Source organism: Prionailurus bengalensis, chromosome B3, assembly GCF_016509475.1.
Source record: "Prionailurus bengalensis isolate Pbe53 chromosome B3, Fcat_Pben_1.1_paternal_pri, whole genome shotgun sequence".
NCBI classification, from domain to species: domain Eukaryota; kingdom Metazoa; phylum Chordata; class Mammalia; order Carnivora; family Felidae; genus Prionailurus; species Prionailurus bengalensis.
The window spans coordinates 117,193,695-117,219,414 of NC_057355.1; the positions used below are offsets into that span (position 1 = coordinate 117,193,695).

The 25,720-nt window shown below is 36.8% G+C and overlaps 1 protein-coding gene across 7 annotated transcripts in view; it reads left to right on the forward strand.

Moving 5' to 3' along the window:
• PCNX1 (pecanex 1) overlaps window positions 1-25,720 on the forward strand; it is a 167,767-nt gene that overhangs the window by 113,097 nt on the left and 28,950 nt on the right. For all 7 annotated transcript variants that reach the window (XM_043556481.1, XM_043556485.1, XM_043556484.1 and 4 more), the window contains 9 exons: window positions 2,777-2,868; window positions 10,025-10,134; window positions 10,522-10,627; window positions 13,530-13,622; window positions 14,270-14,420; window positions 19,808-19,949; window positions 20,662-20,839; window positions 23,701-23,809; window positions 24,695-24,824. In XM_043556481.1, the coding sequence (XP_043412416.1) occupies window positions 2,777-2,868; window positions 10,025-10,134; window positions 10,522-10,627; window positions 13,530-13,622; window positions 14,270-14,420; window positions 19,808-19,949; window positions 20,662-20,839; window positions 23,701-23,809; window positions 24,695-24,824 (1,111 nt within the window). The remainder of the gene's footprint in view (window positions 1-2,776; window positions 2,869-10,024; window positions 10,135-10,521; window positions 10,628-13,529; window positions 13,623-14,269; window positions 14,421-19,807; window positions 19,950-20,661; window positions 20,840-23,700; window positions 23,810-24,694; window positions 24,825-25,720) is intronic.

Below are 25,720 nucleotides of genomic sequence, written 5' to 3' on the forward strand. Positions count from 1 at the left end.
TATTTTGAAAATGAGAAAGACCATGCCAGTATTACTCTGAAATAGGTAATGGTTTGCAGAACTTGAAAATAATTTTATTGGCAGACACTGTGGTTAAAATACATTGTTATTTATTTTAACCATTTAAAATTTTACTTGAAAGATGAGTGGACAACTAGGGAAAGCATATTGAAAGGGTAAGAAATTACTGTAACTTTTATGGTCCATTTCTCTTCAGACTTCTTTATGTTGATAAAATGTTGTTGTGGCTTAAATTTTAAATAGAAACTAAGCATTTCCTATGTTGATGTGTATCTAGGGCATTTTTTAAGTTTTCGAAAAATTTTTTTTTTTTTAAATTTTTTTCAACGTTTTTATTTATTTTTGGGACAGAGAGAGGCAGAGCATGAACGGGGGAGGGGCAGAGAGAGAGGGAGACACAGAATCGGAAACAGGCTCCAGGCTCTGAGCCATCAGCCCAGAGCCCGACGCGGGGCTCGAACTCCCGGACCGCGAGATCGTGACCTGGCTGAAGTCGGACGCTTAACCGACTGCGCCACCCAGGCGCCCCTTTCGAAAAATTTTTGAAGGAGTGTGAATTTCAGCAGAACTTAATGGGTGGAAGACAGTTTCAGTATTTAGGGTATGGAGAGGGCTTCGAGTAGGTAATTTATAGTAGTCATTATATGGTCGGTTACAAACTTGTGCAAGGTGTTAGTTTTTTAAATATCTCCTAAGGAAAAGTTTTTCCTGTAGGTGTTTTAAAAATGTTTACTATGTAAAATCACTATTAACAAAAATCTATATTTTATCTGTATTTTAAAAATAAAAGATCGCTATCTTAGCCATTCCCTAGTCCTTATTATTAGTAATTCCATTGGACCTATTTTTTCCACTTGTAAGAACAGAATTAAAAAAAAAATTTTCAATCTTTTATTGAAGCATAGTTGTATGTTGACATAGAATATTATATTATTTTCCGGTGCACCACACAGTGATTTAACAATTATGTACGTTGAGAAATGCTCACCACCATAAACGCAGTTGCCATCTGTCACTCTACAAAGTTATCACAATATTATTGACTATATTCCCTATGTTGTACTTTTCATCCCTGTGATTTATTTATTTTCTAGCTGGAAGTTTGTCTCTTTATCCCTTTTACCTATTTTGCACATTCCCCCAATTTGGCAACCACCAGTTTGTTATGTGTTTGCGAGTCTGTTTCTGTATTTTGTTTGTTTTGTTTTTTAGGTTCTATATGCGAGTGAAATCCTATGGTATTTGTTTTTTTTCTGTCTGACTTATTTCACTTAGGATAATATCTTGTAGACCCATCCAAGTTGTTGCAAACAGCAGTATTTCATTCTTCTTTGTGGCTGAATAATACTCCATAGTATACACACACACATCTTCTTTATCCATTCATCTGTCAATGCACATTTAGATTGCTTCCATATCTTGACTATTGTAAAGAATGCTGCAGTAAACATAAGGGTGAATATATCTTTTTGAATCAGTGTTTTCGTTTTCTTTGCGTAAATACCCAGAAGTGGAATTACTGGATCCTATGGTATTTTTCATTCCTTAAAGGACCTCCACACTGTTTTCCTTAGCGACTGCACCAATTTATAGCCCATCAGTAGTTGCACGAGGGTTCTCTTTTCTTCACATCCTCATTGACACTGGTTCTTTCTTTTCTTCTTGATACTAGTCACTCTGCCTCGTGTGAGGTGATACCCAATTGTGGTTTTGATTTGTATTTCCCTGGTGGTTAGTGATGTTGAATGTCTTTTCATGAGTCTGTTGGCCATCTGTATATCTTCTTTGGAAAAATGTCTCTTCAGGTTCTCTGCCCACTTTTTAATTGAATTATTTTCTTTTTTTTCTCCCATTTTGTGCTCTGTTGTATAAGTTCCTCATATATTTTGGATAATGACCCTTTATCGAATATGTCCTTTGCAGATATCTTCTCCCAGTCAGTAGGTTGTCTTTTTGTTTTGTTGTTAGTTTCGTGCACTCTGCAAAAGCTTTTTTAGTTTAATGTAGTCCCAATTGTTTATTTTTGCTTCTGTTATTTTTGTTTGAGGAGACAGAGCCAAGAAAATATTGCTAACACTGATGTCCAAGAGACTACTGTCTATGTTTTCTTTTATAGTTTTAAGGTTTCATGTCTTAACATTTAGGTCTTTAATCCATTTTGAGCTTATTTCTGTGTATGGTGTGAGAGAGAGGCGCAGTTTCATTCCTTTGCACTTAGTTCAGCTTTCCCAGCACCACTTATTGAAGAGGTGGATCTATTTGTTGTTGTTGTTGTTAGTTAGTTAGTAATTAGTCATATCTGTACTTATTTGTGAGAATTAACACATGAGAATATAAATTTACTTCTTTGGGTAATGCACTTTCTGTTTACAGAGGCTAATAGTTTTAGTGAATACCTAATATATCACCAGTTCCTTTTTAGGCCTCTGCAAGCTTCATTTTCCCATACTTGTGTAAATAATAAGGTACATTCTTGAAGCATAATATAGGTCCAATTTCTTCTGCCATGTGTAAATTTTCATTACTTACAAGGTGAATATATTTTGTCTTGTGTCAAAAATTGTGGATAGTACATCTTTGTCGTTTCAAAATCTCTGGAAAGGATAGGATGACATAACTGAATTTTTAAAAGTGAGATGAGTAGATATTTCCTTGTAGTCAACATTATACCATTTTAAATATTTTTCAGTGACCTTTTCAGATGTGTTTTCCATAAATGTTTATAAATACTAAATCTTTTTCCCTTCCCCTCTAGCCACTACAAGCTTGCTTGCAGCCCTTTACAGTTTCATCTGTAGCATTGTGGCGGTAGCCTTACTGTATGGATTGTGTTATGGGGCTTTAAAGGTGAGTGGTACATTGTAGTATGATTTTGTCTTTAAGGCTATTTTTCTTTATGGAGATTGTTTTAAATTGACTAATAATGATTTAAGCCTCCCTCTCCCCATGCTGCCTCAGACCACTTTAGCATTAATTTCCATGATCTTCACGTGTTGAATATTATTCTCATTCTCATTTACTTTGAATTCAAAAGCAGTTTCATAGTTACCCATTATTAAAAGTAAATCTTTTGGGGGCACCTAGGTGGCTCAGTCATTGGAATATCTGACTTCAGCTCATATCATGATCTCATGGATCATGAGTTCGAGCCCTGCATCAGACTCACTGCTGTCTGCGCAGAGCCTACTTCAGAGCCTCTGTCCCCCTCTCTCTCTGCCCCTCGCCAACTCATGCTTTCTCTCTCAAAAATGAATAAACATTTATTAAAAAAAAAAAAAAGTAAATCCTTTTCCACACGGTAATTATAGGTCAAAATTCGAAACATTATTAGAACTAGGTTGGTCTGGGGTAGAGGTGGGCATGGTAATAACAAAATACAAAATGTAACTACTGTTCATATCAAGATTTCTTAAAATGTGTAGGCACAAGCACGAGGACTGCAATTTAAGATAATTCCAGTAAAAATTTATGCAGCGAAATTTAATGTCATTACTGGTTTAGAAGGCTCTGGATGAGCCTTAATTAGCTCCATCAGGGGCACCTGGGTGGCTCAGTCAGTTGCGCATTGGACTCTTGATTTCAGCTCAGGTCATGATCTCATGGTTTGTGAGATCCAGCCCCGCATCAGGTTCAGCATTGACACTGAGGAGCCTACTTGGGATTCTCTCTCTCTCTCCCTCTCTTTCTGCTGTTGCCTTGCTTGTGTACTCATGCTCTTTCTCTCTCTCTCAAAATAAATAAAATTAAATGAAGATTATCACCAAGTTGTAAACATAAAAAATTTAAATTTCTTGTAAACAACTCTTAAAATTTTTTTTAAAGTTTATTTATTTTGAGGTGGGGGGAGGGGCAGTGAGGGAGGGGGAGAGAGAGAATGCCAAGCAGGCTCCGCCCTGTCAGCACAGAGCCCAATGTGGGGCTCAAATCCACGAACTGTGAGATTATGACCTGAGCTGAAATCAAGAGTCTGATGCTTAACCGACTGAGCCACCCAGGTGCCCCAGATTTCTTGTACACAACTCGTAACCCATGGCATTATTATTATTTTTTTTATAATTAATGCAAGATAATCAGAGAATGATAGGGTTGCAAGGACTAAGAAAAGTGCCTCATGGTATCCTTTCTTGCATCATTTATTCATTTGCATTTAGGGAGTATTTACCATGTGCCCAGTACTGTGCTAAACACCATTTCCTGCTTTTAAGTTGCTTATATGTTAGCTGTGATTAATGAGTCAGCCAGCACTTTGAGTAGAGGATGAGGAAGGCTATGAAAACAGAGTGGTACAGGTACAGAAGTTAAGATACTACCTTATTCAGTCAAAAGGGATTAAAGATAATTTTCCAGGGGCGCCTGGGTGGCGCAGTCGGTTAAGCGTCCGACTTCAGCCAGGTCACGATCTCGCGGTCTGTGGGTTCGAGCCCCGCGTTAGGCTCTGGGCTGATGGCTCAGAGCCTGGAGCCTGTTTCCGATTCTGTGTCTCCCTCTCTCTTTGCCCCTCTCCCGTTCATGCTCTGTTTCTCTCTGTCCCAAAAATAAATAAAAGTTGAAAAAAAAATTAAAAAAAAAAAATTTCCAAAGACAGACAAATAGAAATTAGCTAATAATTTGACAGACAAATAGAAATTTGTTAGTTGAGACAAGGGATGAAGAGCCATGGAGTTGTAAAGAAAGTGTGTTATGTACAGGAAACAGCAAATTGGAATTGCTGGAGGTTTGGGTACATGCGGAAAGATGGCTTTCGGTAAGGCTGGAAAGGAAAGCAATGGCTGCATTATGAAATATCTTTTATCCTGAACATTTTGGGGTGGAAATGAAAGGCCATCCGAATATTCAAGGTAAGGTAAAGAAATGATCAGTGTTGCATTTCAGAGAGATTACTTGGTCTCTGGTGTGAAGGAGATTGAAATATAAGCAGGAAGGATCAGAAGTGGGTCAGTTGTGTTGCAATCTTGAAATTAAGAGGGACCTAACTAAAATTGGATTTAGTGAATATATTTAGGACTCTATGGATAATGAGAAAAAAGAAGAGGGTCCAGTATGACTTCTGGGTAGGGTTTGGCTTGAACAAATGGTTAGATAGAGATACTTGTGCCTAAGATTACAAATCTTTGAGTTTAGCAAGGAAGGAGGTTGTTTACGTATATGGACACATTTATTTGTTGATATTTATGGGGTATCTAGAGATGCATGTACGAAGTGATATGTAGAGAGGTATGAGGTAATGGTTAAAAGATTTAGAATTCATTAAAGTGTAAATAAAAGACTGCTAACCTGGATTGATACGAGGAAATGGATGCAAATAGAACCCTGGAAAATGCCGGTATTTAAGTGATGGATAGAACAGATTCCCACAAAGGACACTTCAGAGGCAATATTGTCTGAAAAAAAGCTTTTATTGTATTTGGCAGTTAATAGGTGATGGGTGACTTCAATAAAACAGCTTCTTTGTGTTTTGGCTGAGGAAGCTAGATTAATACAAGCTTGAGTTTGCAAAATATTAAGGATTAAGGTAAGATACTTTTTTAAAAGCTTAAAAAAAATTTTTTTTTTCGAGAGAGAATGCGTACACACGTGAGCTGGGGAGGGGCAAAGAGAGAATCCCAAGCAGGCTTCCTGCTTTCAGCACAGAGCCCAAAGTGAGGCTTGATCCCACAGACTGAAATCAGTGAAGTGAGCTGAAATCAAGAGTTGGATACTCAGCCGACTGAGCTACCCAGGTGCCCTGTAAGATACTCTTTCTAAAATACAGTTGGGAAATTTTTACATAGTGAAGGTTGTTTCCAAGTTTTTATATTTATTTATTTATATATATTAATGTTTATTTTTGAGGAACAGACAGAGCACAAGCATGGGGAGGGGCAGAGAGAGAAGGAGACACAGAATCCAAAGCAGGCTTCAGGCTCTGAGCTGTCAGCACAGAGCCTGATGCAGGGCTCCAACCCACCGGCTGTGAGATCATGACCTGAGCCAAAGTCGGATGCTTAACTGACTGAGCCACCCAGGCACCCCTCAAGTTTTTATTTTTTAGAAAGATCTCAGACTTGATTACACTTATAAGGAGAGAGGGAAAACCCAGTAGAGAGGGAAATACTTGATGGGACTAATCCCAGGAAGCAATTAGAGACAAGGAAATCCAAATGCAAGCTTCTCCCAGGTGTACTGCCTGTAAGCCATCCTGGTGTAAAGGTTTTAGATCTGTGCTTTGAGTCCTGTTTTGGAAACTGAGTCGTTATTTAGAAGTTGCAGTCACAGCAGTGCGATAACTTTTCTAGCCCAGTGCACAAAGGGCTGTTTAACTGTAATTATCTAGCAATTAGAAAACTGCAAACCAGAACCTTGTATCCTAAAGGCAGGCAGGAAGATCAATTATTTTCCTTCGTTATTGGATGTGGTGTTTCCATTAGACATTTTACTTTTAGGTGTCACCCGTTACAATAAACCTGCAGACTTAAAACAGAGTTTTAGGTGCTAATATGGAATGATTTTCAAGAGAAACCATTTGGTTTTTTTCAAGATTTATTGAAGTATAATTGACAAAATTGTAAGATACTAAAAGTGTATGTGATATTTGATACACATACACACTATGAAAGGATTTCTCTCATCAAGTTAATTAATACATTTATCACCTCATATCTTTTTTGTGTGTGAGAGCATTTAAGTTCTACTCTCAGCAAATTTCAATGATGTAATACAGTGTTATCAGGTCTAGTCCTGTTACACAGTAGAGCCTTAGACCTTATCCTTTTTAAAAAAAGATTTTGTTTATTTTTATTTAGTTTTTTAATTGAGGTATAATTGACATATATCATTATATTAGTTTCCAATGTATATTTGATATTTGTATGTATTGTGAAATGATCACCACAGTTAGTCAAGTTAACATCTTTCAGCACACAGTTACAAAGGTTTTTTAATGTATATCCTGATGAGAGCTTTTAAGACCTTCTCTCCTAGCAACTTTCAAACACACAATGCTGTGTTATTAAATATAGTTACCACAGGGATGCCTGGGTGACTCAGTTGGTTAAGCATCCAACTTCAGCTCAGGTCATAATCTCGTGGTTCGTGGGTTTGAGCCCCACGTCGGGCTCTGTTCTGACAGCTCAGAGCCTGGAGCCTGCTTCAGATTCTGTGTCTCCCTCTTTCTCTGCCCCTCCCTCACTCATGCTCTGTCTCTCTCGCTCTCAAAAATAAACATTAAATTTTTTTTTTCCAACGTTTATTTATTTTTGGGACAGAGAGAGACAGAGCATGAACAGGGGAGGGGCAGAGAGAGAGGGAGACACAGAATCCGAAACAGGCTCCAGGCTCCAAGCCATCAGCCCAGAGCCTGACTCGGGGCTCGAACTCCCGGACTGCAAGATCGTGACCTGGCTGAAGTCGGACGCTTAACCGACTGCGCCACCAGGCGCCCCTCAAAAATAAACATTAAAAAAAAATTAAATACAGTCACCATGGTTTATATTACATTTTCATGACTTACCCTATAACTGGAAGTGTTCATACCTTTTTACCTGCACTCATTTCTGGCACCCTCCATCTAGACCTTTATTGAAAGTTTGGACTCTTTTACCAACCTGTCCCTATTTCCCCCACATCCCAATCCCTGGCAGCCACTTTTGTATTATGTTTCTATAAATTCCACTTTTTGTTAAAAAAAAAAAAAAAATACACACACACCCCATGCAGTGTTTGCCTTTCTCTGTCTGGCTTATTTCAATTATTATAATGCCATCCACTTTCATCCATGTTGTTGCAAATGAAAAGATTTTCCTCCTTTTTAAGGTTGAATAATATTCCTGAATGTGTGATTGATATATATATATATATATATATCACATTTTCTTGAGTGTATGTGTGTGTTTTCAATAAAAAGGAAGGTAATGTATTTCTTTTAATCAGAAGGAAGGTATATGCCCCAAAATGGATGTTTCCTTTGTGCTTTAAAAACACACACAAACACACCCAGGCGCCTGGGTGACTCAGTCAGTTGGTGTCCAGCTTCGGCTCAGGTAATAATCTCACAGTTCACAAGTTTGAACCCCGCGTTGGGCTCTATCCTGACAGCTTAGAGCCTGGAGCCTGCTTCGGATTCTGTGTCTCCCTCGCTTGCTGCCCCTCCCCTGCTTGTGCTCTGTTTCTCAGAAATAAACATTAAAAAATATTAAAACACACACACACACATACACCAATGACTTGTATGTATAGACCTAGAGTAATTATGGAAGAATATACAAGAAATTGACAACAGTAGTTGCTTCTAGGCAGTTAGACACATTGGGAGACATCACTGCATGCCTTTAGAAATGGTTTTCCTTTTTATCTATTCATTAATATGGACTTTTACATTATTATTTTCTGATTTCTGCTTCCCTGTGTTACTCTTCCATTTTTCCTTGAACTTTTTAGCTCATTAAAAGCTAAATTTGGGGGTGCCTGGGTCAGACGCTCAACCGACTGAGCCACCCAGGCACCCCTAGATTTAATGTTCAGTAAAGTTGTTCTTGTATGTATTTCAAAGAGTCAGGTATTTCTACAAGACTTATCGCTAGGAACAAAAATCTCCTACCTGTTTATCCCTGCCTCAGAGTTACCACTTTCAGTTCTTTGAGCTGATTCTTTTGGTATTTACCTCCCTATGTTTAATTAACTAACTCACACTTCTTATATTTTGTCAAATTTTAGGTATTACCCATGGACTGTGCTTTATGGCCATTGTAGGCTTAACTTATCTTTCACTTCTCACCCCACCTCTCTACCTTATGGTCGTCCTTATCTCTCTTGTACACCTCATATGTTTCCCTTATCATCACTGTGCAAATGCTATTCCTACATACATTTTGTTTTCTCTTTTTCTTTTTTTCCTTATGTATTTATCTCTCTTGCATTCTCAAACTCTTCTATATTGTTTAACTTCCTTCTCAGCAAATCCAGAATCTGGAGGTTCAGTTCCTGGCTCTACCACTTAACAAATTACGTGTATCCTCTAGAAGTGCCTAAGTTTCTCACCTATGAATTGGGGAGCAATAGAACATATCTTCAAGGATGGTAGTGAGAATTGTTTAAGAAATACTTAGCATAGATCTAAGAATGGGGCTTGACACATAATGTTCAATATGATAATAATGATATTTTGATGTGGCCATTAAAAAAAGGTCTGTATGTTATGATATGTAATAATTTTCAAGACTGTTATTAAATGGGGTGGGGGGAAGCAAGTTGTATAATAAAATACAGTTTGGATTTCCACTCCTACCATTCTCCCTTCTTGAATCCCCAGAGAAAGAAGAAGGAATAGAGTGCTGTTTACATCATAGGCCATACTCAATAACTTCTCTAACTATTCCTTTTATCAGTATTATCTACTGTCTGCCAATTCCCATGCCAGTAGACTCCAGAGATAATTGTAGTGAGCAGACATGACATGACATATCCACATCCACGTTTGGTTGGCTTTAGAAGCTAGCCTTTGCATTATTTATTATGGGGAATATGGAGTTCATTATTCAAGAGCACTGAATGCCTACTCAACTTTCTGGAAGATATAATGGCATATTATGAGCAAAGGTATCAGGACAAAAGCACACCAGTGTGAATATTCTTCTGTACCTAATGTGTTGTACCATCTGTTGCCTTTTCCCTGATTTATTATTATATATAATCAAACATGTGGTGTACCAAGTTCCTTGGTATTTCTAAAGGGAGAACATAGCTTACCATAAGCTTAATACCACTTAAAATATGAAAGAATTGGACAGCAGGACATATCAGAAGCAAATGTATTATTCCTATCTGAAGGTGATCTAGTTAGCTAGATTCTAGCTCATTAAAAAATAATAAATCTAAATTTATGTGGAATAAAATGCAATTAATAATATAGCTGACAAGTTTCTGTTGAATTTAATTATCTTCCTCCAAAATACTGACATAAAAGGACTGTATGATAGATGATAAGTGAGAAGCAGATTTTTCTGTGAAACTTTTTTTCCCCCAACAGGATTCGTGGGATGGCCAGCATATTCCAGTACTTTTCTCCATTTTTTGTGGTTTATTAGTGGCAATATCCTATCATCTCAGTCGACAAAGCAGTGATCCCTCTGTACTTTTGTAAGTAAAATCAATTGTTATCAAATTAAAGAAACATAAGTTCACATTTCTTTCAAGTTTAACTTTCCCACTGCCTTGTCAAAGTACTGTTCACTTAATCTATATTAAGTTTCAAATATATTAACTTTGAAACATTCTAGCCAATTTGGCTGAGAATATTTGTTAGCGTTTTCTTTCCTAAAAAGTATTAAAACTATATTTTAATAAAAATATTCTCATTGTATGCTTATTTATAACATCTTAAATTTTTTAGGCATTTTCATTTGCTAATGACTAAATGTACTTGAAACACTTCATTTTTTATCATAAGTTTCATTTGCCTTTAAGTACTGGTTTTCAGGTTATGAATGTATTTCTTATTATTTTTTCATTTTTTTAAATTTCAAGCTCTTTGGTGCAATCTAAGATTTTTCCAAAAACAGAAGAGAAAAATCCAGAAGATCCTCTGTCTGAAGTAAAAGATCCACTGCCCGAAAAACTTAGAAATTCTGTTGTAAGTCTTAACTTTTTACAATCACCTGAAATATGTAAAGTTTAGACAGTTCATCATGTTGTCTCATGAAGGCCTTTTGTAACTGGGAGAAAATGTTTGTATAGTTGTATGTTGTTGATTACCTTTATGTCAGATTTTAACCTGTTAGTGAAATGCTTATTCCTCCAAGTTTGCTTCTATGTAATTAAAACAGTGTGCTAAACATTCATTTTCAGATTAGGTGGAATGAAGTAATTTCATTGTTTATAGAATTCTTAATCCTATTCAGGTTAAAATGGGATTTGAAAGATGAGTATTAACATAAATCAGACTTTGTGTTGTTCTTGTTGTTAAAAACTATGTCCTTGTAAATCATCTGTTAGTCATTTAGTGTATTTTCTTTCTCAAGAGCAACCTGAAAAGTGTGTGTGTGTGTGTGTGTGTGTGTGTGTGTGTGTGTGTGTGTGTGTGTGTTTATTTTTCAGATTGAAGGGGAAAGCAATTATCTGTACTAATTAAATATACTTAAGAAAATATGGTAATTTAAAAATTTTCTAATTTAGTGAATTTATGTATTAGTAATTATCAGCTTTATGGAGATAGCATAAAACTTTCTTTTTCTAAGTTATTTTAGATTATTTCCATTTGTGAAAAACTGTATTTATATCAGTCATGAGTTATACTACTTATCTTTACTGAACTTGAGCTGTTAACACATTCTTCAGAAAACTTTAGAAGTACAAAACTGCCTCACAATAGAATTCATGTTTTTCTGGCTTTAGTTTCCATGTTGTCAAAGGATATTTCATGTTAAATATAGTAGGATATTTCTGAATCTCTGACAGGTGTGAGGTGGTATCTCATTGTGGTTTTGATTTGTATTTCCCTGATGATGAGTGATGTTAAGCATTTTTTCATGTGTCAGTTAGCCATCTGGATGTCTTCCTTGGAGAAGTATCTATTCATGTCTTTTGCCCATTTCTTCACTGGATTATTTGTTTTTTGGGTGTTGAGTTTGATAAGTTCTTTATAGATTTTGGATCCTAACCCTTTATCTGATACGTTGTTTGCAAATATCTTCTCCCATTCTGTTGGTTGCCTTTTAGTTTTGCTGATTGTTTCCTTCGCTGTGCAGAAGCTTTTTTTTTTTTTTTTTGATGAGGTCCCAATAGTTCATTTTTGCTTTTGTTTCCCTTGCCTCTGAAGACATGTTGAGTAAGAAGTTGCTGTGGCCAAGATCAAAGAGGTTTTTGCCTGCTTTTCTCCTCGAGGATTTTGATGGCTTCCTGTCTTAACGTTTAGGTCTTTCATCCATTTTGAGTTTATTTTTGTGTATGGTGTAAGAAAGTGGTCCAGGTTCATTTTTCTGCATGTCACTGTCCCGTTTTCCCAGCACCACTTGCTGAAGAGACTGTCTTTATTCCATTGGATATTCTTTCCTGCTTTGTCAAAGACTAGTTGGCCATACACTTGTGTGTCCATTTCTGGGTTCTCTGTTCTGTTCCATTGATCTGAGTGTGTCTGTTTTTGTGCCAGTACCATACTGTTTTGATGATTACAGCTTTTGTAGTACAGCTTGAAGTCCAGGATTGTGATGCCTCGTGCTTTGGTTTTCTTTTTCAAGATTGCTTTAGCTATTCAGGGTCTTTTCTGGTTCCATACAAATTTAAGGATTATTTGTCCTAGCTCTGTGAAGAATGCTGTTGTTACTTTGATAGGTGTTGTATTGAATATGTAGATTGCTTTGAGTAGTATTGACATTTTAACACTGTTTGTTCTTCTTATACTGGTGCATGGAATATTTTTCCCTTTTTTTTTTTTTTTTTTTGTCTTCAATTTCTTTCATAAGCTTTCTATAGTTTGCAGTGTATAGGTTTTTTACCTCTTTGGTTAGATTTATTCCTAGGTATTTTATGGTTTTTGGTGCAGTTGTAAATGGGATTGATTCCTTGATTTCACTTCCTCTTCATTGTTGGTGTATAGGAATGCAGCCAATTTCTGTGTATTGATTTTTATACCCTGCAACTTTGCTGAATTCATGAATCAGTTCTAGCAGTTTTTTTGGTGGAATCTTTTGGGTTTTCCATATAGAGTATCATGTCATGTGCAAAGAGTGAAAGTTTGACCTCCTCCTGGCCGATTTGGGTGCCTTTTATTTCTTTGTGTTGTTTGACTGCAGTGGCTAAGACTTCCAATACTATATTGAATAACAGTGGCAAGAGTGGACATCCCTGTCTTGCTCCTGACCTTAGGGGGAAAGCTCTCAGTTTTCCCCCATTGAGGATGATATTAGCATTGGGTCTTTCGTATATGGCTTTTATGATCTTGAGGTGTGATCCTTCTATCCCTACTTTCTTGAGGGTTTTTAACAAGAAAGGATGCTGTATTTTGTCCAATGCTTTCTCTGCATCTATGGAGAAGATCATATAGTTCTTGTCCTTTCTTTTATTGATGTGATGTATCACGTCGATTATTTTGTGGATATTGAACCAGCCCTGCACCCCAGGTATAAACCACTTGGTCGTGGTGAGTAATTTTTTTAATGTATTGTTGGATCCGGTTGGCTAATACCTTGTTGAGGATTTTTGCATCCATGTTCATCAGGGAAATTGGTTTATAATTCTCCTTTTTAGTGTGGTCTCGGTCTGGTTTTGGAATCAAGGTAATGCTGGCTTCATAGAAAGGGTTTGGAAGTTTTCCTTCCATGTGTGGAACTAGCTTAATTTCCTTGGTATTGCAGTATTAAACCAAGATATCAGGAAATTGAAGAAGAAAAGACTTATAGCCAATTGTTATGTGTAAGAGCTATCTAGAAGAATAGGGTCAATGAAAAATTATTTCTTCTATTTTGCCAGTAGGGAATAAAAAATGCATATTTTTAAAATTTTATGTAATTGTTGGCTAATTCTGTTTTCTTCCACAGAGTGAGCGTTTACAATCTGACCTAGTAGTATGCATTGTAATTGGTGTGCTGTATTTTGCTATTCATGTAAGCACGGTGTTCACAGTGTTGCAGGTAAGGAATCATTTTGATCTTTTGATTGGGGGAAAATAATTTTGTTTAGGCTAATTTTTTGATTATAATATTTGTCCATAATGCTGAAATATATGATGTTTTGTTTGGTTTTAATAACAAATATTTGTTTTCTCATGGTTTCTTTGAGTCGTGAATCTGATTATAATTGTAGCTCAGCTAGATGGTCCTAGTTCAGGATATGTTATGATGCTGCAGTTATTTGGGGCTGCCATCAACTGAGGCTGTTAGTAGGACTTAGTTCTTTACTGACCATTGGCCAGAGAGCTAAGGTCCTTTCCATGTGCCCTTACCATTAGCTGCTTGAGTATCCACACAGAAGGGCAGCTGGTTTTCCCCAGAGCCAGTGATCCTAGAGAGAGAAAGCCCAAGACATCATTTAGTAATTGATGTCAGATGTGACATACCACCACTTTTCTCTGTATCGGTTGATTGTATGGGGCGATGCTGGTACAAGTTTCAGAAAAACTACCTAATAAAACAGTGTAAAATGTTGACAGATTTTAGTTCTTACCTTCTCAAATTGACTTTGCTATTTTCTGTTAATAAGTAGAAATTGGACTGACACATTAGGAGTTCTTTGGTTCTCAAAATCACTTTTAATTTTCTCAATTTTATTCTTCTTGTAGCCTGCTCTCAAGTATGTGTTATATGCATTGGTCGGCTTTGTAGGTTTTGTAACCCATTATGTGCTGCCTCAAGTTAGAAAACAGCTACCATGGCACTGTTTTTCTCACCCTCTGCTGAAGACAGTGGAGTATAATCAATACGAAGTTCGGAGTAAGTATTTCACTAATACTCCTCTGTTTAATATTGTGGATTTTTTTTTTTTTTTTTTTTTTTACACTTTAATGGAGACCATTAAATAAGTATCATTAAGTAACACTGTGGCTTGTGTTTGTTATACTTAGATTTGAAGCTGTGATGAGTCAAACCTTTTTCAGGATGCTTTAATTTCAGTTGAAGTATAAATGTCAATGCTACAATCCCGGCTTCCACAGAATAAAATTTACTTCCTCTCTGTATTTTTCTTCATAGACCTCTCATTGACAAATCCTTCTGTGCATGTTTGTGGCTTCTCTTTCCAGTCCTTACCCTTTCCTTAAATCTTTTCTATGTACAGGCAACCCAGTCCTCCTTAAGATTTCTGTTTGAAATATTTTTAGCTCAAAGCATAGGGGGAATAGAGAGAATTTTGTTCCTCTTTCCACCAGAGACACTATGTCCTACCAGAGAAAGGTAGGAAAGAGTTGATGAGATGAAAAGAAATTTAAAACATTTGTAATTGTTCTTACTTGTTCAGATTTTGGGGTAAAGCATAAAATGACTCAGAAAGAGGTAGAAGGCCAGTCCACTTTAAATCCTGACTTGTCTTTCCTATTGTAAGTATTTGGTCTTTCTTCATTGTCCCCATGACTTGCAATATCCCATACTTGCTTGTTTTAGGGAAATAATAAAAGTTCATAACTATGTCATCATTCATTATATATCAATGATTAAACAAACCAGTGGTTTTTCCTCAAACCTTTTTTTTCAGTTAATGAATTACTATAAAGAGTAAATTCCTCAATTGTTTGAAGATAAATTAACTTGTTTAGAGAACTCTGAAGCCTTTGGAAGTTTTCTATTACAAACTTGACTTTGCATTTTCAAAGGAAATTTCTCGGGCCTTTTAGTAAAATTGCTTAGAGCATCATGGGACTGAAACCTTGGTCACTAGTTTGATCCTGAAGAGATAATGAAACATTAACCTGTAGGTTGCAGTAATGGCATTGTGCATACTTCTTATGTGTGGTTTTTTTTTTTTCAACGTTTATTTATTTTTGGGACAGAGAGAGACGGAGCATGAACGGGGGACGGGCAGAGAGAGAGGGAGACACAGAATCGGAAACAGGCTCCAGGCTCTGAGCCATCAGCCCAGAGCCTGACGCGGGGCTCGAACTCACGGACCGCGAGATCGTGACCTGGCTGAAGTCGGACGCTTAACCGACTGCGCCACCCAGGCGCCCCTTATGTGTTCTTTTAATAAGGGAAAATGACATGGGGCACCTGGGTGGCTCAGTCGGTTGAGTGTCTGACTCTTAATTTCGGTTCAGGTTATAATCTCATGATTGATGGGCTTAAACCCTGAGTCAGGCTCTGTGCTGACGGTGCGGGGCCTGCTTGGGATTCTCTCTCTCCCTCTCCCTCCGTGTGTGTCTGTCTGTCTCTCTCTCTCTCCCTCCCTTTCCCTTCCTCCTTCCTTGTCCCTCCTCTTCTCTCTCTCTCTCTCAAAATAAATAAACAAAAATGTAAAAAATTAAGAGAAAATGACATAAAGCTGTATGACAATCTGTACTGGTTCTTTCATACAATCAGGAAAAGAACTTAGTAGAATGATGTATTATTTTGATAGTGAACTGTTAGTATTGCTTTCATATATAAAAAATAGCAAGTGTATCCAATTTGTTTTGAAGAGCAGTTTTCCTTACAGTAAGTCATTGATCATAATTATTTCTTTTTTGATCTTAACAAAATATTTAGTCTAAAGTTTTATAAATTTTGAATCAGTATAACATGTTTGACTTATTGAAAGCACTAGGTATTAGCAAAGTTTATTTCTTTTCCCTTCTATTGACTTTAGCAATGTAAAGAAAAAGATTATTCATTAGAGCATTTCCTGAAGCCAGCTATGTTTTCAGATTGCTAGAGAATCTTATTTTAAATCTTTCAGTTTATCCTAGATAGTTTCCCCAATGAAATAAGGTGAAAGTATTATAAAAAACATTACTGACAGTGCAATGACTTCTATGAAGTGTGTGAATCTAAAACATATCATACTTTCATATATGTTCTAAGATGTACATAAGATACACACACATACATATGCCCGTACACACACATGTACCTTAAGATTTTAAAAACAGATAATTTTAATAGGTCATTTATTTCTTTTTGGGAAAAAGGGCAGTCTCATAATCTTACTAACTTTTCTCCAGAAGTTATAGGCATAAATGAGAAAAAGTTATGGTTAAAAACTGAGGTTTCAAGAATTAAAATTTATTTATTTTTAAAATTTTTTTTTAATGTTTATTTATTTTTGAGACAGAGAGACACAGCATGAGCAGGGAAGGGGCAGAGAGAGAGGGAGACACAGAATGTGAAGCAGGCTCCAGCCTCTGAGCTGTCAGCACAGAGCCCGACGCGGGGCTCGAACCCACGAACTGTGAGATCATGACGTGAGCCAAGAATTAAAATTTAAAAGGAAATTCGTCTAAAAATTTTTTAAGTTTATTTAGAGAGGGAGAATGAGCGGGGGAGGGGCTAAAAGAAAGGGAATTCATATCATTCCAAGCAGGCCATCTGATGACAGCGCAGAGCCCGATGCAGGGCTCAAACTCACAAAGAGATCATGACCTGAGCTGAGATCAGAGCCACCTCGCGCCCCTCATCTAAATTTAAGTCACATCTAAGTTGCAAAACTGAACGTGTATCAGAATTCATAGAAGTTGACAACTGATTGAAATACTGGATTTCTTACATTATTTATTTATATCACAGACAAGTTTGTGCTATAAGATTTTCCTTTCACATCACTTTGCCAAACTATCGGCATACCTGGAAGATATTGCTGGTTTGGTTGTGGACCACTGCAATAAAGTGAATATCACAATAAAGCAAGACAAGTCAATTTTTTGGTGTCCCAATGCATATAAAAGCTATGCTTACCCTGTAGTCTAATAAGTGTGCCAAGATCATTATGTCTAAAAGGACAGTGCACATACCTTTTTAAAAAAATTCTCTTGCCAAAAATTGGTGACCGTCATCTGAGCTTCCAGCGAGTTGTAATCCTTTTGCTAGTGGAGGCCCTCACCTCAGTGTTGATGGCTGCTGACTGATCAGGATGGTGGTTGCCAAAGGTTGGGGTGGCTGTGGCAATTTCTTAGAATAAGACAACAATGATGTCTGCTACATCAATTGACTCCTTTTACGAGTGATTTCTCTGTAGCATGCTGTTTGATATCATTTTACCCACAGTGTAAGTAACTTCCTTCAAAATTGGAGTCGTTCTCCAAAATCCTACACTGCTTTATCAACTATGTTTACCTAATATTCTAAACCCTTTGTTGTCGTTTCAACAGTCTTCACAGCATCTTTACCAGGAGTAGATTCCATCTCATGACACCACTTTCTTTGTTCATCCGTGGGAAGCAGCTCCTCATCCATTCAAGTTTTATCCTGAGACTGCAGCAGTTCAGTCCCGTTTTCAGGCTCCACTGCTAATTCTAGGTCTCTTGCTATTTCTACCACATCTTCAGTGACTTTCTCCATTGCAGTCTTGAATCCTCAGGGTCATCCATGAGTGTTGGAATCAACTTCCAAACTTCTGTTAATATTGATATTTTGACCTGTTTCCACGAATTGCAAATGTCCTTAATGGCATCTAGAATAGTGAATTCTTTCTGAAGGTTTTTCAGTTTGCTTTGCCCAGATCCATCAGAGGAATCAATGTCTATGGCAGCTATAGCCTTATAAAATGCATTTCTTAAATAAGACTTGAAAGTCAAAATTATTCCTTGAATCCCCATGGGCTACAGAATAGATGTTGTTTGCAGACACTGTCAATGAGCAGTAGTTTTTTTTTTTTAATTTTTTTAATTTATTTTTTTGAGAGAGAGACAGCAAGCTGGGAAGGGGCAGAGAGAGAGAGAGGGAAACACAGAATCCGAAGCAGGCTCCAGGCTCTGAGCTGTCTGTCAGCACAGAGCCTGACATGGGGCTGGAACTCACGAACTGTGAGATCATAACCTGAGCCTAAGTTGGACACTTAACTGACTGAGCTGCCCAGGTGTACCCCAACAAGCAGTAGTATTTTGAAAGGAATCTCTTTTTCTGAGCAGTAGGCCTCAACATTGGACTTGAAATATTCAGTAGACTATGTCATGAATAAATGTGTCATCCATGCTTTGTTGTTTCACTTGGAGAGCACAGGTAGAGTAGATTTAGCATCATTCTGAAGGGCCCTAGGATTTTCACAGTGGTCAGTGAGCATTGGCGTCAACTTAGAGTTATCAGCTGTGTTAGCCCCTAACAAGAGAGTTTTGAGGCTTTGTAGCCAGGCATTGACTTCTCTCTAGCTATGAAAGTCCTAGATGACATCTTTTTCCAATAAAAGGCTATTTCATCCACACTGAAAATCTGTTGGTTACTGGAGCCACCTTCATGAATTATCTTAGCTGGATCTTCTGGAGAACTTGCTGCAGCTTCTACATATGCACTTGCTGCCTCGCCTTGCACTTTCATGTTGTGGAGATGGCTTCTTTCCTTAAACTTCCTGAACCGACCTCTGCTGGCTTCAGACTTTTCTTCTGCAGCTTCGTCACCTCTCAGCCATCCCAGAATTGCAGAGCGTTAGGACCTTGCTCTGGATTAAGTTTTGGCTTAAGGGAATGCTGTGGCTAGTTTGATCTTCTATGCAGACCACGCAGACTTTCTCCATGTCAGCAATAAGGCTGTACTTTCTTATCATTCGTACGTTCACTGGAGCAGCACTTTTAATTTGCTCCAAGAACTTTTCCTTTGCAGTCACAACTTGGCTAACGCTTGGCACAAGAGGCCTAGCTTTTGGCCTGTCTTGGCTTTCAACATGCCTTCCTCATGAAACTTAATAATTTCTAGCCTGTGGTTTAAAATGAGAGATGTGTGATTCTTCCTTTCACTTGAACATTTAAACAGCATTGTAGAGTTATTGGCCTAATTTTAATCATAAGGAATAGAGAGGCCCGAAAGGAGGGAGAGAGGTGGGGGAACAGTGGATCAGTGAAGCAGTCAGAACACACACATTTATTGGTTACGTTTGCCATCTTACATTGGTCCAGTTTTTGTTATCCCCAAATACAACAATAGCATCCAAGGTCACTGATCATAGATCACTGTAACAAATACAATTATAATGAAAAAGTTTTAAATATTGCAAGAATTACCAAAATGTGACAGATGCTGTTGGAAAAGGGTGCTGATAGACGTGCTCAGTGCAGAGTTGCCACAGACCTTCAATTTGTAAACAAAGAAAAAAACCAAAAAGAACCCCAGTATCTGCCAAGTGCTGTAAAGTAAAGCTCAATAAAATGAGATATGCCTGTATGTTGTACACTAGATGATGTGATCTTCTTATATTGCCTTGTTAGATGCAGCCACTATGATGTGGTTTGAGAAACTTCATGTGTGGCTTCTTTTTGTGGAGAAGAATATCATCTACCCATTGATTGTTCTTAATGAACTTAGTAGCAGTGCAGAGACCATTGCTAGTCCAAAAAAACTGGATACAGAGTAAGTACAGTACTCCTCTCATCTATGTTTAACCACTAGCGGCTGTCATAGGCAGTGTCTTCAGACATTGATCAAGTAACAAATAATTGAGTGTCTCATTAGTGCAGTGCAGTGTAAGACAAAAAAGTGAGGTTAAATTCCTGAACATCTGTTCCTGCTCTTGTATCTCACTACTCTAGACATCTTATTGTCAACTAATATTTTATGAGAGAACATTTATTGAATAAGGTTCATTTCTGTTATTAGATGGTCAATTTGAGAGATGTCTGTTTTTGTGTACTGTGTAAACCAGACTATGTAGGTGGTAACTCGCCTATACGGTCATCGTATAGGCCTCCACACTAGACTAGGTACGTGTTGTTGGGTAAGCGTTAATACGTGTTTTTTATGTGCTAAATGCTATTACTATTAAAGCAATACAAATATTAAGAAACTGGAGAACCATATATTAGAAATGCAATGCTGTTATTTATTTTTTTAAGTGTGCTTATTTATATAAAGAAATAAGAATCATAATACATATTGTTAAAAGGGAATATAAGAGTTTATGTTAGGATGTGATTTGCTTGGTATATAAATCGTTTTTAGAAGTTGACTTTGGATGTAAATGTATCGTAAGCATAGTAAATGAAATAGTGATTTTTCTGAAGTTAGTAGATTTTCTGAAGTTTTCAGCCATTGATTGATGAGTTGTGCTTTCTTTAACTTATAGATTAGGTGCTTTAATGATCACCATTGCTGGTCTGAAGTTGCTACGATCCTCTTTCAGCAGCCCTACATATCAGTATGTCACAGTCCTCTTCACTGTGCTCTTTTTCAAAATCGACTATGAAGCGTTTTCAGAGACCATGTTGTTGGATCTCTTCTTCATGTCTATACTCTTCAACAAGGTAATTTGTCATTGAAAGGAATATCCCTATCGGTAAAAAGTAGCTCCCTAAGTAATATAGCATTTAGTGAGGATTCTGCTTGCATTCCATTTGCTTCACTGTGTTTTAAGTAATATCTTTCTTCAATCAACCAGTCATTTAGAAGCATAGTAGAATCCTAACCAATGTTACTCACTATGATCCATAAAAGACGTGTTTCTTGCTATATAGCTAGGAAGATAAGATTAAGTTATATAGAAAATTTAGAGAAACACCACTAGCTGTGTATTTTTATTTTTAATTTTTTTTTAAATTTTTTTTTTCAACGTTTATTTATTTTTGGGACAGAGAGAGACAGAGCATGAACGGGTGAGGGGCAGAGAGAGAGGGAGACACAGAATCGGAAACAGGCTCCAGGCTCTGAGCCATCAGCCCAGAGCCCGACGCAGGGCTGGAACTCACGGACTGCGAGGTCGTGACCTGGCTGAAGTCGGACACTTAACCGACTGTGCCACCCAGGTGCCCCTAGCTGTGTATTTTTAAATCCATAGGATCTTCCAAAAGTGGATGTGGTTTTGAATAATCCTAGAAATAGATGTTGTAATAATTGCACTGGGCTGTGGGCTGCTAGATAGATGGAGGGAGGAAATAACCTGATAGCTGAATGAAGATGGTAAATACTGAAGGCAGTGAGGCCATGTGGGAGGAATCAGAAATTAGTTTCATGGTGACATTTGCAGAATACTCTGAAAATTACAAAATGCTTCTGAGATTTATTATCCACCCAAAAGAGAGGTACTTTTAGTCCTTTTACAAATGAGATGACAAAATCTGGGTCTTCTGCCTCCCATTGCAAGAATCTTTTTGCTGAACCATACTGCCTTTCTCAATGAAATAAGTTGTGCAATCAGATTATTTATAAATTAAGTAGAGTTTAGATTTCATGTTAACGCTGACCACATACAAAGGACTTTGACATATATTATCCCATTTGATAGGTAACAGAGAGCTGAAGCATATGAGCAGCTACAAAACACAATGAAAGCCCAATTTTAGGCAAGTTAGCCTGGTCAGCTACATTGGGATGACTTGGGGAAGAGAGAACCCAAAGGTACGGAGAACAGTTTAAGAGACTGTGACAGTAATTGAGATGTGATAGAGGTCTAACCTAGGATGGGAATAGTACAAGTGGAAAACGTTAATCTGAACAGGTTTTAGTGATAGTCCATTTCAAAATATTGTGCTAAATGTTGTACTAAGTAGCTTCTAGAATATTGCAGTATTATGTTTGCTCGGTCACTAATTTGTATGCATTTTTATCATTTATTTCCTCTTCTAGTGAGCATGGTTAACCAAAGGAGGAAGCCAGAAAGTTAATCAAAGAATTGTTTGTATAAAGAAGCATGTGGTTTCTCACAAATTTAAATATTTAGACTGGAAATTGTAGGGCATCTTAGTATACTGTTGGGGGAAAAAGTGAAAGTTGCAATAAAATAGAAACAGTCTTTGAAATAGTCTTAACTTGAATTAGTTTGGATTTTCTTAATACTTTCATTTGTTAAGCAAATTGCTCTTGAGAGCATACAGTGTTCCACAGCTGTTCTAGATGCTGAGGCTACATCAGTGAACAAAATAGAGAAAGCTCTGCCCTTAAGGGGTTTACATTAGTAAGGTTAGTTGATAGAATTTAACAATGATAGTAAGCAAGTAATTTTTAAGAGATTTCTAGATATAGTTTTTAAGATATCATTGTAAGATGCACCATCAATTTAATAATCTTACAAGAAAAAAATTACTATGAATGTATACAGAAATTTTTATCCACTACCCACTTATCCATGTAATTGCATATCATTTTTTCCTCAGTGTTACAGTCAAAATTTGAGTTCAGTCTGTTTCATATTTAGAATCTGAAGTTTTCTGAATCACTGCTTTTAGACCATGAATAATGGCATCTTGATAATACACACACTGCTTTTACTTCCTGACATCCTGATCACGTTAGTATCAAGGATTACCGGCATAAATTTGAGTCACGGAGAAGAATGCAGGAGTTCATCTGCTTTTTCTAATTGGTTGAAGTTGAGGTTTCTTTGTTTTTAATTGGGAGTTAAACAGGTTCATTTGCAAATTAACTGAAATCGTTCAGTTAATTGAGGTGCTTGATGCCTGAATCATGGCACCAAGTTAGTCTGAACCTCTTGTTTTTAAGATTCTGTGTCTGTTTTGTGAATTGGACCTTGCATTGCCTGCCATGCAGAGGCAATTTTGGACAAACACAGTAATTCTGTTTCAGTGTTGAAGACGTGTTCAACAACAAAACAAATACTAATTTACATAAAATTAAAACGTGTGTTGTGTTTCCATTGACCATACCAATTGAGGTTATGATCAGATGCCTAATATGCACTACTAAATCCTTAGGCGAATAGGCAGTGACAACTGTATTACAACTTTATTTCCTGCCTGGCTGGTTTCAGATTTCTTCTGACATTGCATTTAAAACATACTCTGTTTCCAAAGCACTACAATTTGAGGAGAATGTGTCTTAGGGATAAAAATATGTATGAATTACTTAAGCTTTGCAAACATCTAAATGTCCTACCTTTTTTTAATTTTGCTTGTAGTAGTAGTAATATAGCCAATAGAGGGCATAGAATTTTTTTTAACAGATGAAACACAAATCCATAAATCAGCTAGCTGTCTTTACTTAAGTATATATTCAGTGTTTTGGCAGTTGATTTATCTTTTCCTTTTATGCAAATGACAAATATTTTCAGTGCCATTTTCTTATAGGAAAAAATATATTTTAAAGGTCTTTCATTTTCTAATTCAAATATCTGATAAGTTTTTTACTGATTGTTTTTCTTTTCCTCCTACAGCTTTGGGAACTCCTTTATAAATTGCAGTTTGTGTACACTTACATTGCCCCATGGCAAATTACATGGGGTTCTGCTTTCCATGCTTTTGCTCAGCCCTTTGCAGTACCCCGTATCCTTCCAATAAAAGTTGTATAAGAAAGGGTGGTCATATCCTTATTGTGAATGTTGGTTTATAGACATTTAAATTACTAGGTGATAAATTATCAAATATTCTCAGTGCTTTGGGTGCACCCACAGATCATCTGAACATGAGGACAGTATTAAAGTTTTATAATTAATGCTGATTTAAAATTTTATGTTTACAGATATGAGTACTTTTAATAAATATAAGATGTTTAGAAATATTTTTTAAATACTTATTTGAGAGAGAGAGAGAGAGAGAGAGAGAGATAAAATATATCCCAAGCAGGCTCCGCACTGTCAGTACAAAGCCTCATGCGGGACTTGAACCCACAAACCGTGAGATCATTACCTGAACCAAAACTAACAGCAGACACTTAACTGACTGAGCCACCCAGGCACCCCTAGAAATACTTTTAAATGAAGATTACAAACATTTTTCGTAATCATGATTGTAATTTAACTATGTCTAAAATTTTCTAATCTCATCATTTCTTAAAAGTACTTTCTAAATAAAAGTAAAGGTTAGTGACTACGTGGATAGAAATACAGATTTTCTGTTTGTGTAAATTTTAGTTTTGTGGAAAATTAAAGCCAGCATCTTTATCCCAGGGTAATACATGGACTTGTCCCAAATACGTATTAGCAGATGTTTATTTGATTCCCTTCGAAGCATCATGCCAGGCTGTACTATCCTGGCTTGTCTTCCTACTTGTACCCCCTTATATTGTCCAGTGACACCCTCTTCCGTATTCCTGTGACAAACTTCACATTGTTTTCATTGCGGTAATGGCAATGTGTTTGTGAGATGTATTTGTGTGTGTGTGCGTGCTCACTCAAATGAATGTTAAAGTCCTTAACCAGCTTTTTATAGATTCAGCCATGTTGTTTGTTCAGGCTGCTGTATCGGCCTTTTTTTCTACTCCACTAAATCCCTTTCTAGGAAGTGCAATATTCATCACTTCGTATGTTCGACCTGTCAAATTCTGGGAGAGAGACTATAAGTGAGTACAATAAAGCATTTGAAAGCCAATTTTATCTATTTTTTACTAGGAAAAACTATCAACAGCATTATCATAAATATTTCATGGTTAATAATTTTTGTGTTGAAATATTTTGCTAAAACTTTATAAATGCTCTTGAAGTTTCAAAATCACATAAAATTAGAAGAGTCAGAGTAACTGTTCTATATTTTCTCTGCCATTTTTCCTGAGATTTTTTAAAAACCTAGTTCTTGGTGAATATATTCCTTTTTCTGTCTTTTTTCTTTTAATGCTATTTCTTAGAGTTCCATATTAATACAGCTCTGAAACTTTATGCTATACAATGTTATGTCATTATAGCAGTCATAACTAGTTATCTCATAGTTTCCTGAGAAATATCTATTGGTAGAGCTAAATTTTCTATAGATTACATCTGGTTTCTCATGAGCAGAACTTTTTAATGACCATCTCTGTGCATAAAGTATTTTCTCCATTTAGATTTAGTTTCTTTGGCTAGCTGTTTCATCTGATGCCTGCTAACTATCCTTATGTGTAATCTCTCCAAACTTTCTTTCTTCCTTTCTTCCTTTCATTTTCCTTCCTTCCTTCCTTCCTTCCTTCCGTCCGTCCGTCCGTCCGTCCGTCCTTCCGTCCTTCTTTCCTTCCGTCCTTCCTTACGGAAAGATTATCCAAAAGGGGAATTACTGAGTCACGGAACCTAAACATTTTAAAGGCGTTTAACATGTATTGACATTGATTCAAAAAGAGCTTATACTGATTTGTAATTCTATGGGCCATCTCCATGACTGCCTCTTTTCTCTCTACACTTTCACAGATCAGTGCACCTAATAGGTGAAAATAGTGGTCTCACCTTTTTTTTTTTTTTTTTTTCAACGTTTACTTTTTTATTTTTGGGA